General features: G+C 41.8%; 1 protein-coding gene across 7 annotated transcripts in view; it reads left to right on the top strand.

Annotated features, from left to right (window-relative positions):
- Positions 1–14,336, top strand: part of ddx4 (DEAD (Asp-Glu-Ala-Asp) box polypeptide 4) — a 169,080-nt gene that overhangs the window by 78,936 nt on the left and 75,808 nt on the right. For 6 of the 7 annotated variants that reach the window (XM_078549653.1, XM_078549673.1, XM_078549668.1 and 3 more), the window contains exon 4: positions 10,004–10,081. The exons of the other annotated variant lie outside the window; for it this stretch is intronic. In XM_078549653.1, the coding sequence (XP_078405779.1) occupies positions 10,004–10,081 (78 nt within the window). The remainder of the gene's footprint in view (positions 1–10,003; positions 10,082–14,336) is intronic. 7 annotated transcript variants of the gene reach the window in all.

The raw sequence follows: 14,336 nt of genomic DNA, 5'->3' as shown, positions 1-14,336 counted from the left end.
GGTAACATTCGGGAGCACCATTCAATTTTCCTATCGCTTAATGTGTGAGCATTTGAGGATTATTTTAAAATGTTCATCTTTGTTTTCATATCTCAACCTACCCTTGTATTCTCACTCACCTCACTCCCTCTGCCCCTCATTTAAAGGAGCATCTTAACATTTAGCGCTTTGGCTGTGCCTTTGATCCAGTATTAATGTCAGCAGGTGGTTTGATGTGAAATTTTGTTAATTACTCCTGTGAACCACCTTTGGGTGTTTTGCTATGTTAAAGGCACTACATAAGTTATTCCTAGGATAAATCACTTGGATGACAGATGCATGGTTTTTACCCTGCAGAGCAGAAACACTTGAGTTCAGATACATCAGTGTTCAGGCTAGCTGCAGATGTGGCTACAGCAACACTGTTTTAACCGCATACTGCATTTCCACTACGTTTAGTGGGAAATGCATTGTATACACTTGTACTTTAACACACACCTGCCACCATTCAGTAACTGAGGAAATGAAGCACTTGATATGCTCTCACACTCGGCTTTCCTCTTAGATTTTTACAACACAGAACTACACATGCACATTGTACTTGAATGAGTATTGAGACTATGTGATGTCATTTTAAAAAAAAAATTATTGATCAGAAAACGACTTGGGCAAAGATGCACATTTCATTGGAATGGGGAGGACACGATGATGAAGCTTTTTAACTTTTTGTTAAAATTTACGAATCCCTGGTTTAATAAGTAAGGGCACAAGTGTCCAAAACCAAAGGAGCAATAATAAATCTTTGTAGTTATTTGTTAGGCAACATTTAGATTTATTCTGCCAATTTGTGAGCCTTGCTTTAGGAAGGGTGCACCCAGCTGATACTAGGCTGAGGGCTGTTCGTTCGGAGAGACTGGAGAAGTTGGAGCCCCTTCCTCAGAACAAGGTGAAAGTGCTCAAAATTTGAGGATTTTTTAATTAAGTAAATAGAGATTTGCAGAATGGGTGTTTAATTGGAAAATTGGTTTCAATATGAAAAGTACTTTCACGGTACCGGTATACAATGTGGCAAAGAAGATCATAATTCTCACAAATAGGCAAGAGTTTTGCTTTATTTCTTCAGCAATTTCACTAACCGGAAATGGCAAAAATATATTTTTCATGGCAAGTTTACAAAAACTGCCTTGTTACATAACGCAAGGTGTGCTACATTCATCCAGTGACCTTGCAGGCAAATAAATAATCATTTTTTCTAAAAGCCCTCTATGCTGATAAGTATAGCCTTTAGAACTGTCATGTGAATTGCATGATCCACCTTTCTTTCATAGATGTTCATTTAACACCAGATTCTAAAAAATGACACCATGTTACTCCAGTGATGGAGCCATCAGTTTACGAGCGTACGAAATAGGAGCAGAACTAGGCCATGACTGATCTGTTTGTGTTTAGATTTCCACATTCCCATCTAACCCCGATAACCTTTAGATTCTTGTTAGGCAATCTACCTCTGCCTTAAAAATATTCAGTGACCCTGCTTCCACTGCCTTCTGAGGCAAAGTGTTCCAGTCGCACAACCCTCAGAAAAAAAATCTTCTTTGTTCTAAAAGAGCAACCCCTAACTTTAAAACAGTGTCCCTAGTTCTAGGCTCATCCACAAGAGGAAACATCCTTTCCAAATCTACTTTGTCAAGGCCATTCAGGATCTTTATATATTTCAACAAGTCATCCCTCACTCTCTTCTAAATTCCAGTGGAAACGAGCCCACCCTGTCCAACCTTTCCTCATAAGACAACCCCCTCATTCCAAGTACCAATCTAGTAAACCTCCTCTGAACCGCTCTAATGCATTTATGTCCTTCGTTAAATAAGGAGACCAAAACTGCACATTGTATTGGAGATGCGGTCTCGCCAATGCCCAGTCTAACTGAAGCATAACTTCCATACTTTTATGCTCATTTCCTCTCGTAATAAAGGACAGCATTCCATTTGCTGCCTTGATTACATGCTGTACTTGCATAATAACTTTTTGTGATCCATGCACAAGAACACACATCCCTCTGCACCTTGGAATTCTGCAGTTGTTCTCCATTTAAGTAATGTTCTGCTTTTCTATTTTTCCTGCCAAAGTGAACAACTTACCCTTTTTTTCCCCACATAATACTCCATCTGCCAGAATTTTTGCCCACTCGCTCAATATATCTATATCCATCTGCAAACTCCTTATGACTTCATAACATACTTTCCTACCTATATTTGTATCATCTGAAAATTTAGCTACCATGCCTTCACTTCTCTCATCTAAATCATTGATATAAATTGTAAAAAGTTGAGGCCGCAGCACAGACCCCTGTGGGACTGCACTAGTCACATCCTGCCAATCAACAACCCATTTATGCATACGCTGGCTGGCAGAAACTCTCTTCTATGCACGTTAAGATGTTATCCCCCCCACCATGAGCTTTTATTTTTTGTAATAACCTTTGATGTGGCACCTTATCAAATGCCTTCTGGAAATCCAAGTACAACATGCCTATCAACTATCTACTGCACATCTTACTCCTTCAAAGAGCTCTAATACATTTGGTTAAACATTTCCCTTTCCTAAAAGCTTGCTGACTCTTCCCAATTACCTTGAGTTTTTCTAAGTGCCCAGCTATAACCTCCTTCGTAATTGATTCTAACACCTTCCCCACAACAGATGTCAAGCTAACTGACCGATAGTTTCCTGCTTTCTGCCTCCCTCCCTTCTTGAATAGAGGAGTTATATTTGCTACTTTCCAGTCTGATGGAACCTTTCCAGAATCTAGGGAATTTTGGAAAATTGTCAATGCATCTGACATCAGCTTATCGACACATCATTCTATTCCTTTCTTGTTCTTATGCTTATCTGGATTACCCTTAAATGCATCTTTTCTATTTGCCTGAACTGCCTCTGCTGCAGGATGCTCCACATTGTTTCCACTCTTTTTGGGTAAAGAAATTTCTCCCTAATTTCCTATTTATTAGTGACCTCCAGCTTTGAAATCCCTACAAGTGCAAATGTTTTCTTTATGTCCAAGTTATAATTAGCTTAAAGGCATCCATCAGGTCACTCCTCAGCCTTCTCATTTCCATGAAGGACTTCGCCTGCTCCATCTTAGAAACATAAAAACTAGGAGCAGGAGTAGGCCATTTGGCCCTTCGAGCCTGCTCTGTCATTCATTATGATCATGGCTGATCGTCCAATTCAGTAGCCTGCTCCCGCTTTCTCCCCATACCCTTTGATCCCTTTCGCCCCAAGAGCTATATCTAACTCATTGAAAGCATACAATGTTTTGGTCTCAACTACTTTCTGTGGTAACGAATTCCACAGACTCACCACTCTCTGTGAAGAAATTTCTCCTCATCTCAGTCCTAAATGGTCTACCCCATATCCTCAGACAGTGACCCTTGGTTCTGGACTCCCCCACCATCGGGAACATCCTTCCTGCATCTACCCTGTCTAGTCCTGTTAGAATTTTATAGGTTTCTATGAGATCCCCCCCTCATTCTTCTGAACTCCAGCGAATATAATCCTAATCGACTCAATATCTCCTCATATGTCAGTCCCGCCAACCCAGGAATCAGTCGGGTAAACCTTCGCTGCACTCCATCTATAGCAAGTACATCCTTCCTCAGATAAGGAGATCAAAACTTCACACACTATTCCAGGTGTGGTCTCACCAAGGCCCTGTACAATTGCAGCAAGACATCCCTGTTCCTGTACTTGAATCCTCTGGCTATGAAGGCCAACATACCATTTGCCTTCTTTACCACCTGCTGCACCTGCATGCTTACCTTCAGCGACTGGTGTACAAGGATACCCAGGTCTCGTAGCACATTCCCCTCTCTCAATTTATAGCCGTTCAGATAATCTGCCTTTCTGTTTTTGCTATCAAAGTGAATAACCTCACATTTATCCACATTATACTGCATCTGCCATGCGTTTGCCCACTCACTCAGCTTGTCCAAATCACACTGAAGCATCTCTGTATCCACCTCACAGCTCACCCTCCCACCCAGCTTTGTGTCACCTGCAAATTTGGAGATATTACATTCTTATGTTCATATGAGAAATCAGAACGTTCACATTCATGACTGCACATTCGTGGTGTGCACCTGGCGTGATAGACTTATTCTGTGATTAACGGTGAGTTACTCCTGCATTGTCCTCTTTGGGGAGCATCTGTAAATGACAGCTGATGTTTGGGATCAAGTGGTGGCAGTGCAAGTTGCGTGGAGGAAGACCGAGGAAGGGTGGAGCAGCGGCTGGACATAGGTGGAAGGGACAATGCAGACTGTCTGGGTGCCCTTTAAATATGGCGCGCGGAACTTCGACCTCAACTTTCTGTGTTCCTCCCCCGTGAGAATTGGCAAGGTCCTCATGGATACATATGTAATGAGCTGAGTTGTGCAGGATTGCACGTGGTCAGCTGTCCCATCCCACCGTGGGAATCACTCCCACTTCCATGCCTGCCAAACTTAAACTCCAGAATGGAAGATTCCAGCCATGGAAACTGTTAGTGTCAGCAGAGGCATCAACATAGTGAGTGCCCTTGTTTGTGTTCAGGGAGCTGACCACTCTATCCATGCTGAACAGAGTGCTCTCTCTATGCTCAGTGTAAATCCCCGATACAAATTGGAGCTGGACTTCTTCGTTCTCTGAATCATTGTTCATGGAGCAACTGTGCTCCATAAACTTAGATAATTTTTAAAGATACAGTAACTTGTCAATTCCAGATTTTATTAATTGAATTTAAATTTCACCAGCTGCCGTGGTGACATTTGAACCAGTGTTCCCAGAGCATTAGCCTGGGCATTTGGATTACTCGTCCAGGGTTACAGGGATAAGGCAGGGAAGTGGGACTAGGTAGAATGCTTTTTTAGAGAGCCAATGCAGTCTTGATGGGCTGAATGGTCTCCTGCAGTGTAAAGATTTCATTGAAAAGGGAAGAGTTGTGCATAATTTTTTTCAAATTTTTAAAACCAGAATAACCCTGGTTATATAAAACTTTTTTTTCAGGTAGCAATCCAATTCCCTTTTGAATGCCTCCTCCATCCTCTCAGGAAGTTCGGCCCAGACTCCAATCGCCCTCTGGGTGAAAAAACATTTCCTTACGATCACTTTTATTCCTTTTGCCAATTATTTTGAACCCATGCCTTCTAGTTCTTGATGTTTTCTTGAGTGGGAACAGCTTCTCCATTTTACCGTCTGTACCCTCAGGATCTTGAATACCTCTATCAAGACTCCTCTCAGCCACCTTTTCTCCAAGGAAAACAACCCCAACCTCTTCAATCTATTCTCCATATAGCTTCAATTCTTCATCCTGGGAATCATTCCTGCGAACCTCCTCTGAACTCTCTCCAATGCCTTCACATCCCTTCTCAAATATGGTGCACAGAACTGGACGCAGTACTCCAGATGAGGCCTAAATAGTGTATTAAACAAGTCCAACATGATTACTCTTGTACTTAATGTCCCTATTAATAAAGCCTAAAACTACTATATGTTTTATTAGCTACTATCTCAACCATGCTCTGCCACCTTCAATTACTTGTATACATATATACCAAGGTCCTCTGTTCCTGCACCTCCTTTAGAGGCTCTCCCTTTATTTTATATTTTCTCTCTCTATTCTTCCTGCCAAAATGAGTCACCTCACATTTCTCTGCATTGAACTTCATCTACCACTTGTTTGCCCAACCCACCAACGTGTCCTTTTGAAGTTCAAGACTACCCTCTTCATATCATCTTGTATTGTTTAATAAAGGTTTTATGCTTTTGTTAAAAGTTCGTTGGCTGACTCCAGTGACTCTGTTCAGTAGCCCTTCTCCACATATCTAAAGAAACAAATCCAAACATAAAACTCTAGGATCAGGCTTGTCTGGTGTAGCCTCAGCTGGGATAACAGAGTGCCTTCAGGAAAGTGAGATGGAGGACAGGTTTAGGGAAGGAATTCCAGAGCTGAGGGCCCAGGCAGCTGAAGGCACAGTCACCAATGTTGGAGGGATTGAAATTGGCGATCCTCAAGAACCAGTATTAGCAGAGTGCAGGTATCTGAGGGTTGGGGAAGATGAATGGATTTTTGAAAACCAGGATAAGGATTTTAAAACTAGAGGTGTTGCTCAACTGGAAGCAAAGGTAGCTCAGTGCATGCAGGGTGATTGGGATTTGATGTGAGTTGGGACATGGGTTGAATGAGTTCAAGTTTATGGAGGGTAGAACATGGTAGGTTGGCCAGGGTGGAATTGGAATAGTCACATCTAAAGGTGACTAAAAGGCATGAGTGGGGGTTTCAGTAGCAGATCAGCTGAGTCAAATGATCCTATGAGGGCAAAAACAGGTGGGTGAGGTAATGGTATTAATATCATCCCTGGGTCAAACATGACACCAAAGTTTGGAATGGTTTGAGGCTGAATCAGACAGTTGTCGGGCCGAGGGATGGAATTGGTGGCTTGGGATCGGAGTTGCTGGCAGGGACTGAAGACAATGGCTTCAGTCTTCCCATTATTTAATTGGAGGAAATTTCTGCTCATCTAGCTGTGGATGTCTGATAAGCAGTCTAACAATTTAAAGACAGTGGAGTAGCTGAGATAGGTGGTGTGTTGGGCTGCATGTTGTTGAGCTGCATGTTGTTGAGCTGCATGTTGTTGAGCTGCATGCAGGAACTGATATGTTTTCGGCAGATTACACAGAAGGGCACTCTGTGGATGAGAAATGGGAGCGAACCACAGATTTTTGGGGGATCAGTGGTAATTCTGTGGGAATTTAAAGAGAAGCTATCACTGGTGACTTGTGACAACAACTGGATAGGTAAGAATGGAACCAGGCAGTGCTGCCCCACCCAGCTGTATGTAATGGAGAGGCAGAGGAGAATGATGTGATCAACTGTCAAAGGCAGCAGACAAACTGAGAGGGGCAAGAAGGGATATTTGTCACAGTCACAGCAATAACTGTGGTCTTGTTATAGATTTTAGGTTTGATACTTCTCATCTTGAAGACCGAGTTTGCCTTTTAATGTTTCTGCTGAAAAAACCCTGATGTTATCAATTTTTTTTAAAAAGGTTTTGCTTTTCATCAGCTTGGACTTCGCAAAATCACTTGTGCCAGTGTTGTGCTTTTTGGAGTCACAATTGTAATGTAGGAAACGTGACAGCCAATTTGTGCAGAGTAATGTCCAGATAATCCTCTGATTTTGGTTGAGGGATAAGTAGTGACTAAGGCACTGGGGATAGCTCCCTTGCTCTTCAAAATAGCGTCATGACTCTTTCTGTACATGTGAGAGAGCAGATGAAACGTCGGTTTAATTTCTCATCCTAAAGATGGCACTTCAGACTTCGTAATAATGAAAGAATACTGTACTAATGTCAGCCTGTATTTTTGTGCTCTATTTTCTGGAATTGGACTTTTGACTCCGAGGAATGTGTACTACCAACTGAGCCACTGCTACGCTTTGGACTTCACTGGAATAAAAGAAGTCCAGTTTGGACAGTACATTTAAAGAACTGTTTATTAGGTAACTGGAAATTGTAACCAGAGAGTAATTATCTAATTGAACTACGTTTCTAGTTTCTTTTTTTTTCCTCTGTTAACTTCATGGTTTGTTAAATCAGGCATCTTACTGGATTAGTATTAAAATGTCAATTTTATGTCACTAGGGGTCCCTCTTACTTTACAAACACATGGATGTGCTTAATATTACAGAGAAGGAAGTATACCTGGAGACAGGCCAAAGGAAATATTTTTATTTCAAACAATATGTATTGATCAGTTTACAAAGCATCCTGCTGCCAATCTAGCTATGCTAATCTCCCTCTTGTAAGTGTGGATGTTCAAAGAGATTTGAGTGTTCTTGTACAAGGAATGCAAAAAGTTAACATACAGGTACAGCAAGCAATTAGGAAGGCAAATGGCACGTTGGCCTTTATTGCAAGGTGATTGGAGTACAGGAACAAAAGTCTTGCTAGAGTTGTACAGGATTTTGGTGAGATCTGATCTGGAGTACTCTGTGTAGCCTTGGTTTCCATATTTAAGAAAATATATACTTGTGGAGGTGGTACAGCGAAGGTTCACTAAATTGCTCTGTGGGATGAGGGGGCTGTCCTATCATGAGAGGTTGAACAAATTGGGCCTATTTCTCTGGTGTTCAGAAGAAAGAGGCAACCTCGTAGAAACGTACAAGATCCTGAAGGAGCTTGATAGGGTAGATGCTGAGATTGTTTTGAGATAATGGGCTGATCATTAAGGACTGAGATGAGAAGCTACTTCACTCAAATGGCTGTGAATCTTTGGAATTCTCTTCCCCAAAGGGTTGTGGATGCCCCATCGTTTGAATACATTTCAAACTGGGATAGACAGAATTTTGGCATCTCAGAATTGAGGGATTTGGGGAATGGGCAGGGAAGTGGTGTTGAAGCCCAAGATCAGCCATGATTATATTGCATAGCGGAGCAGGCTCGAAGGGCCATATGGTCCACTCCTGCTCTTGTTTCTTGTGTTTGCTGTAAAGCAGGGGATTGTTAGTTGAGATCAATTGCAGTGCCCCTGAGTGAGCTGGAATATAACCTGAAAGCTGACTGCTTTGTATGACTTGTAACTTGCTAAATAAATTTAAGCTACCAGGTAATGTTTAATAACTCATTACCTTACATGGTTGCTGTCAAATAGTTTCAAGTTGAAAGAAAAGGCGTACAATGCTGCAAAGGTTAGTGATAGGCCAGAAGATGGGGAAAATTTTAGAAAGCAGCAAAGGATGTCTAAAAATATAGGAGACATTAGATTGAGAGTAAAATAACAAATATGTAAGCAGTCAGTTAGAGCTTCTACAAGTATAGAAAAAGGAAGAGAGTAGCTAAAGTAAACATTGGTTCCTTGGATGATAAGACTGAAGAAATAAGGAAAAGGCAGAGAATTTAAACAAATATTTTCTTTGTCCTTGTGGTAAAAGACACAAAAAAAATCCCAAAAAAGTGAAGAAAGAACTTAAAACAATCACTGACACTAGAGGAAAAAGAATGAGGAAACCTAATGGGATTAAAGGCTGATTAAGTCCCTTGGACCGGATGGCCTGCCTCTTGGGTCACAAAAGTAATGGATGCGCTACTTGTAATCTCAAACTCCCCAGATTCTGGAAAGGTCCCAGCAGATTGAAAACTGTAAGTGTTGGTAAGGTGCAGTTGCTCATGTTTGCATGAAAATTATGCTGTATATAATTGATTTTGATTTTTGAGTAGACGTGTAATACATTGATTGTAGTCTTTTCAGATAGGTGCAATTGTTGATCATTTAATTTGGATGCTGCTTAGAAAGGAAGCAATTTTATGAAAATGTAGTTGGCAGAAGTTTTTAAGTTTGGAAGACTTTGTGGAACTGAGACACCCAAAGATGTCACTTTAGACAACTGGTACCCAATGTTTATTGTGATGTCTTTTACTGAGGGGTGTTGCCTCAACTAGAGTTAGAAAAAGGGATTGTCTGCTGAGCACAAACCTAGTTTTACAATTCCAGTGAATTTGTATGTTTGTTTATATTAAAACTTTTGATTTTTTTTTCTGCAGCTGAGATAGCATGATGTCCCTCTGTCCTGTCCCCTGAGTTGCATAATCCCAGAAGCTGACTGCTGTGTGGAGCGGCATCAGCTGGAAGCCAGTTGTTTGCTCTGTATGGCAAGAAAATGGGTTGCTTTTTAGCATCATGCCAGCAACATTAGGAACAGACTGCCTATCCACTTGGAATTGGGAAATGATGAAAAGGAGAGAACATAATTAGTTGTGTGCAGGGCTGTTAAAGATGGTGTTTGGAATTGCTCTTCATTTGACTTGCCCAATTATTTGTCCCTGTTGCTTGAAAGTCAAGAATAATTTCTGTTTATTTAGTTAGGAGAAATCATTCCTTTGTGTTTCAGCTTCTGCATTTGCCCCACTGAAAATCAGTCTTGGCATAGGTGAACTTTGACTTTTTCTCCTTTTCTGAAAGGAGCATTAATGGCCTTTTCTTTAAATTTAAGGATCTCGGGATGGAAATGATTTTGACACGAGCAATAACTATTTATTTGGCCAAAGTGGTGGATTTGGCAAGCAGCAAGGTGAGTTTCTATTTCTATATCCTGTGAATTTGGCTGCTTCAACATTTTGTTTCTATCTGAAATCAAAACTGCCAGACTTTGTTAGAATGTCAAGGAAAACTTAATTTCCTTTGTGAGTACCTGTCACTGTTCTAACTCTGGCCACCAAAGTACTGCTCCAGTGACAGGAGAATTCTGAATGCATTCTTTGATGACACACCTATTTTGCAAATCTCCAGTGATCGGTTTGTTGCAGACATTTAGCATAGAATGAACATAAGATTGGTGACTATCATGTAAATTTGAGAGTGTTGATAATATAAAAGAATGGCCTCATCAGCCACCTCTTAAATAAGGCCTGAGCCATTTGCTCACTGTGCAAGTTTGATGCTGAAATAGGGTGCATTAAAAAAATTTGTTTTCTGTTCATGGGATGGTGGCGTCGCTGGATAGGCCAGCATTTATTGCCCATCCCTAATTACCCTTGAGAATTGAGTGGCTTGCTAGGCCATTTCAGAGAGCATTTAGAGTGACCCACATTGCTGTGGGTCTGGAGTCACATGTAGGTCAGACCAGGTAAGGATGGCAGATTTCCTCCCGTAAAGGACATTAGTGAACCAGATGGATTTTTACAACAATCGACAATGGTTTCATGGTAATCATTAGACTTTTAATTCCAGATGTGTTTTTTTGTTGAATTCAAATTTCACCATCTGCCGTGATGGGATTCGAACCTGGATCCCCAGAGCATTACCCTGGGTCTCTAAATCATTTTCCCAATGACAATACCGCTATGCAACCGCCTCCCCCATCTTGTGGGATAATGGTGACCCTGATCAGATCATTGCTTGCTGTATATCGCACAAACTCATGGGCCTAAGGCCACCACTTGGAGTCCTAAAAAGTGTCCAGTTTACCTGTGATTATCCTGGAAGGGTAAGGTGTGTCAAGCAACAGGTTAAGGTGGCCGTTTCACATTCCTACTATGCAGTAGCAACACAAGTGGTACTCTTCACTAACAGGATGCTATCAAAAGATGTGGTATATGAGTTTCAGTGGTGGTGAAATGCCAGGTATGTAGGCCATATGTCCCAACACCTGGCAGATCATATCAAACAGCATGACTCCTTCAGCTGTTCCCAACAGGTAAAGTACAGACCACAACAACCAGCCTGTGCTTGCAAAACTCAAAACATGGAATCACACCTAATATTGGACACTGTTTGGACAACGTTTGCTAAACAATCGTGATTTGTGCTAAGAATGACACAAACCAATTTAAGATTCAGTCAGGCTCGCAGTGTGGCTCACTTACACATGCTAGGAGCCACATATATTCTCACACAGGGCCCTGTCCTTTGCAGACAGAAGGAGCATGTCCAGGCATTGTGCATTTTTAACTAAACAAAAGCTTGGGGGCAGCCATTCCCCATGACAATGTCTTGACCAATCAGAATTGACCTGTCTGGTTTAAACTTTAACTAAAGCTTGGCAGTTAAGTGTTCCCTTGGTGCATTCTCCATGGCAATAGCTCTACCAATCAGAGTCCACTTGCCAACCAATCAGCACACTCTGCTCATGCAGTTTAAATTGTTCCCTTTACTATTGGTATTCTTGTGAACTGTCCTGATGAATGCAAGACGAAAAGCTTTAACAGCATGTTTCTTTTTTCAGCAATAGCCTGTACTACCAAACGAAAATTTGGAAATATTATTTAATTCCTCCCAGACTCCATGTTGACTAATTGGAGCATTTGCAATTGACTGGGTAACTAGGTCAAAGGAATGTAATAGATGGCACTGTGTATTGATTTTCAGAGATTTTGACAATGTATTGCATGAGAGGCTTACCAGAATAAGTCAGTCAAATGTGGTTTGGGGGACATGTAGCAGCATTTGTTGAGAGTTGGTTGATTGACAGGGAAGAGTTGGTGTAAATATGCACTACTTGGATTGGCAGAAGGCTAGTAGTGGTGTACCTTAAAGATCAGTGCAGACTCCACTCTTTCTTTACATAAATAAATTGGATTTGGGAGCACACTTGGGTGTGATATTTATATGTTCGGAAAATAGTGATAAGGTCTGTAAAAGATCTCAATGTGTGAAAAAACACAATACTGTTCATGCTGGATATCTGAATAAAAACAGCAAATATTGGAAACATTCAGCTAGGTCAGACAGCAGTTGCGGAGAGAGAAATCGATTTTGGTGTTTTAGATCATTGACCTTCTCACAAAACTGGAAGAAGTTAGATTTAACAGATGTGGATCAGGGAAAAAAGGAGGTCTGTGATGGGCAGGGGACAGTAATGACAAAAGGGATAATGGTACAAGGCAAATAGGGAATGATAATGAAGAAATAAAGTTGGGTCCAGAGAAGGTGTGAATATTAACTGTGAAACCATTACCAGCACCTACTACCCCAGAAAATGGGAATGGATATGTTTCCAATGAAGCTCAACACATGCCCAAGGAATCACTTTTGATTAGGCACTTCAAACCTAGCCTTGATTGAGTTCAATAATTTCCAGTCATAACTACTAAAATTTTCTTGGCTGGTAGGTGCTGGTAATGGTTTTGCTTGGGTATCCCAGTATAAAACATGAAAACTATGCTTCTCTTTCCTGGAGAACCACATAAGTGGGAAGTGTTGTCAGCTGAAAGATCTCGAATTCTTGGGGTTTGGAAATTGAGCAGCAGCTGCAGTCACTGGGCAGCATCTGTGAGGCTGAGGGCTGTGTGCATAGCACATTTCTGGATGTGGTTACTCTGCAGCTTGAGGGTGTGCAGGCAGTGAAGAAATGGTTGACTGCCAGGCAGCCAAGGAGGACTGAGCAGGTAGTGCAGGAGTTCCTTGCGTGTATCTCGCTCTCCAACCAGTATTCGGTTCTGAATAGTAGAGTTATGGTTCCTCTGGGGAGCACAGCCAGCTTTTTCACCACCTCACTAAGGTGCCCCTCCGCCTTCAGAGATCTATGGACACACACGCCAAGGTCCCTTTGTTCCTCAGAACTTCCTAGTGCCGTGCCATTCATTGAATACTTCCTTGTCAAATTACTCCTTCCAAAGTGTATCACATCACACTTTTCAGGGTTAAATTCCATCTGCCACTTATCTGCCCATTTGACCATCCCGTCTATATCTTCCTGTGGCCCAAGACACTCAACCTCACTGTTAACCACCCGGCCAATCTTTGTGTCATCTGCAAACTTACTAATCCTACCCCCCACATAGTCATTTATGTCGTTTATATAAATGACAAATAATAGGGGACCGAGCACAGATCCCTGTGGTACGCCACTGGACACTGGCTTCCAGTCACTAAAGCATCCTTCTGTCATCACCCTCTGCCTCCTACAACTAAGCCAATTTTGAATCGACCATTTCCTAGAATCCTTCTTCCTTACTGGGATCACAAACTATTTTCTTAAATGTCTGATATCTTTCATCAACTGTCTTTCCTGCTAAACTCCTTTCCCAGTCCACTCCGGCCAACTCTGCCCTCATTCCATTGTTATAACCCTTATTTGAGTTTAGCACAGTTGTTTCCAACCCAAGTTGCTCCCATTGATGAAAAAGTGAGAACCAAAGGACACCAATTTTTATGTTGATTAGCAAATGAACAAACAGGAACAGGAGGAAAAACTTTCTTACACAGCGAATGGTTATAACATGGAATGTACTGCCTGAGAGTGTGGTAGAGACAGAATTAATCATGATTTACATAAGGGAACTGGATAAGCACCTGAAGAGAGAATTTACAAGGCTATGGGGAAAGGGTGGGAATGTGGGGCTAGCAGAGTTGCTCTTGCAGAGAGCCAACATGGACACCATGGGCCAAATGGTGGCCTTCTGTACAAAAACCATTCTATGATAAGCGTTCAGTGTAGTTTCACCAGAACGATGTCTGAGATGGTAAATTAGCTTGGCCCAGATTTTTGCACCGGGTCGGGAGCGCAGAGTCGGGACGTTACCCAACTCCGCAAACCTGACTCGGGTGACCCAGAAGTTGGGATTCTCATTCCAGGGGAGTGGGACGGATTAGAAGTTGGCTTGCTTGCGCCTGGAATGAGTGCGGAGGCTGCTGGAGGTGGGCAAGCCAGGAGGCTTGCCTCTGTGCACTGACACTGTGTGAAATATTGAATAAAAAACAAAAGCAGCCTCATACCCTCAATGCCAACCTATGCCCCTGTACCTATAGCAAACAATTTTCCTTAACACTCTAGACATTGTTTCAAAAGTTTAAAGGGCAGGTGTTTTAAAAGTCTTGACAGCTGC

The sequence above is a fragment of the Cetorhinus maximus genome, chromosome 1, assembly GCF_964194155.1.
Source record: "Cetorhinus maximus chromosome 1, sCetMax3.hap1.1, whole genome shotgun sequence".
NCBI classification, from domain to species: Eukaryota; Metazoa; Chordata; class Chondrichthyes; order Lamniformes; family Cetorhinidae; genus Cetorhinus; species Cetorhinus maximus.
Note: the sequence above shows the minus strand (reverse complement) of the source record. Positions and strands in the feature narration are given on the sequence as shown.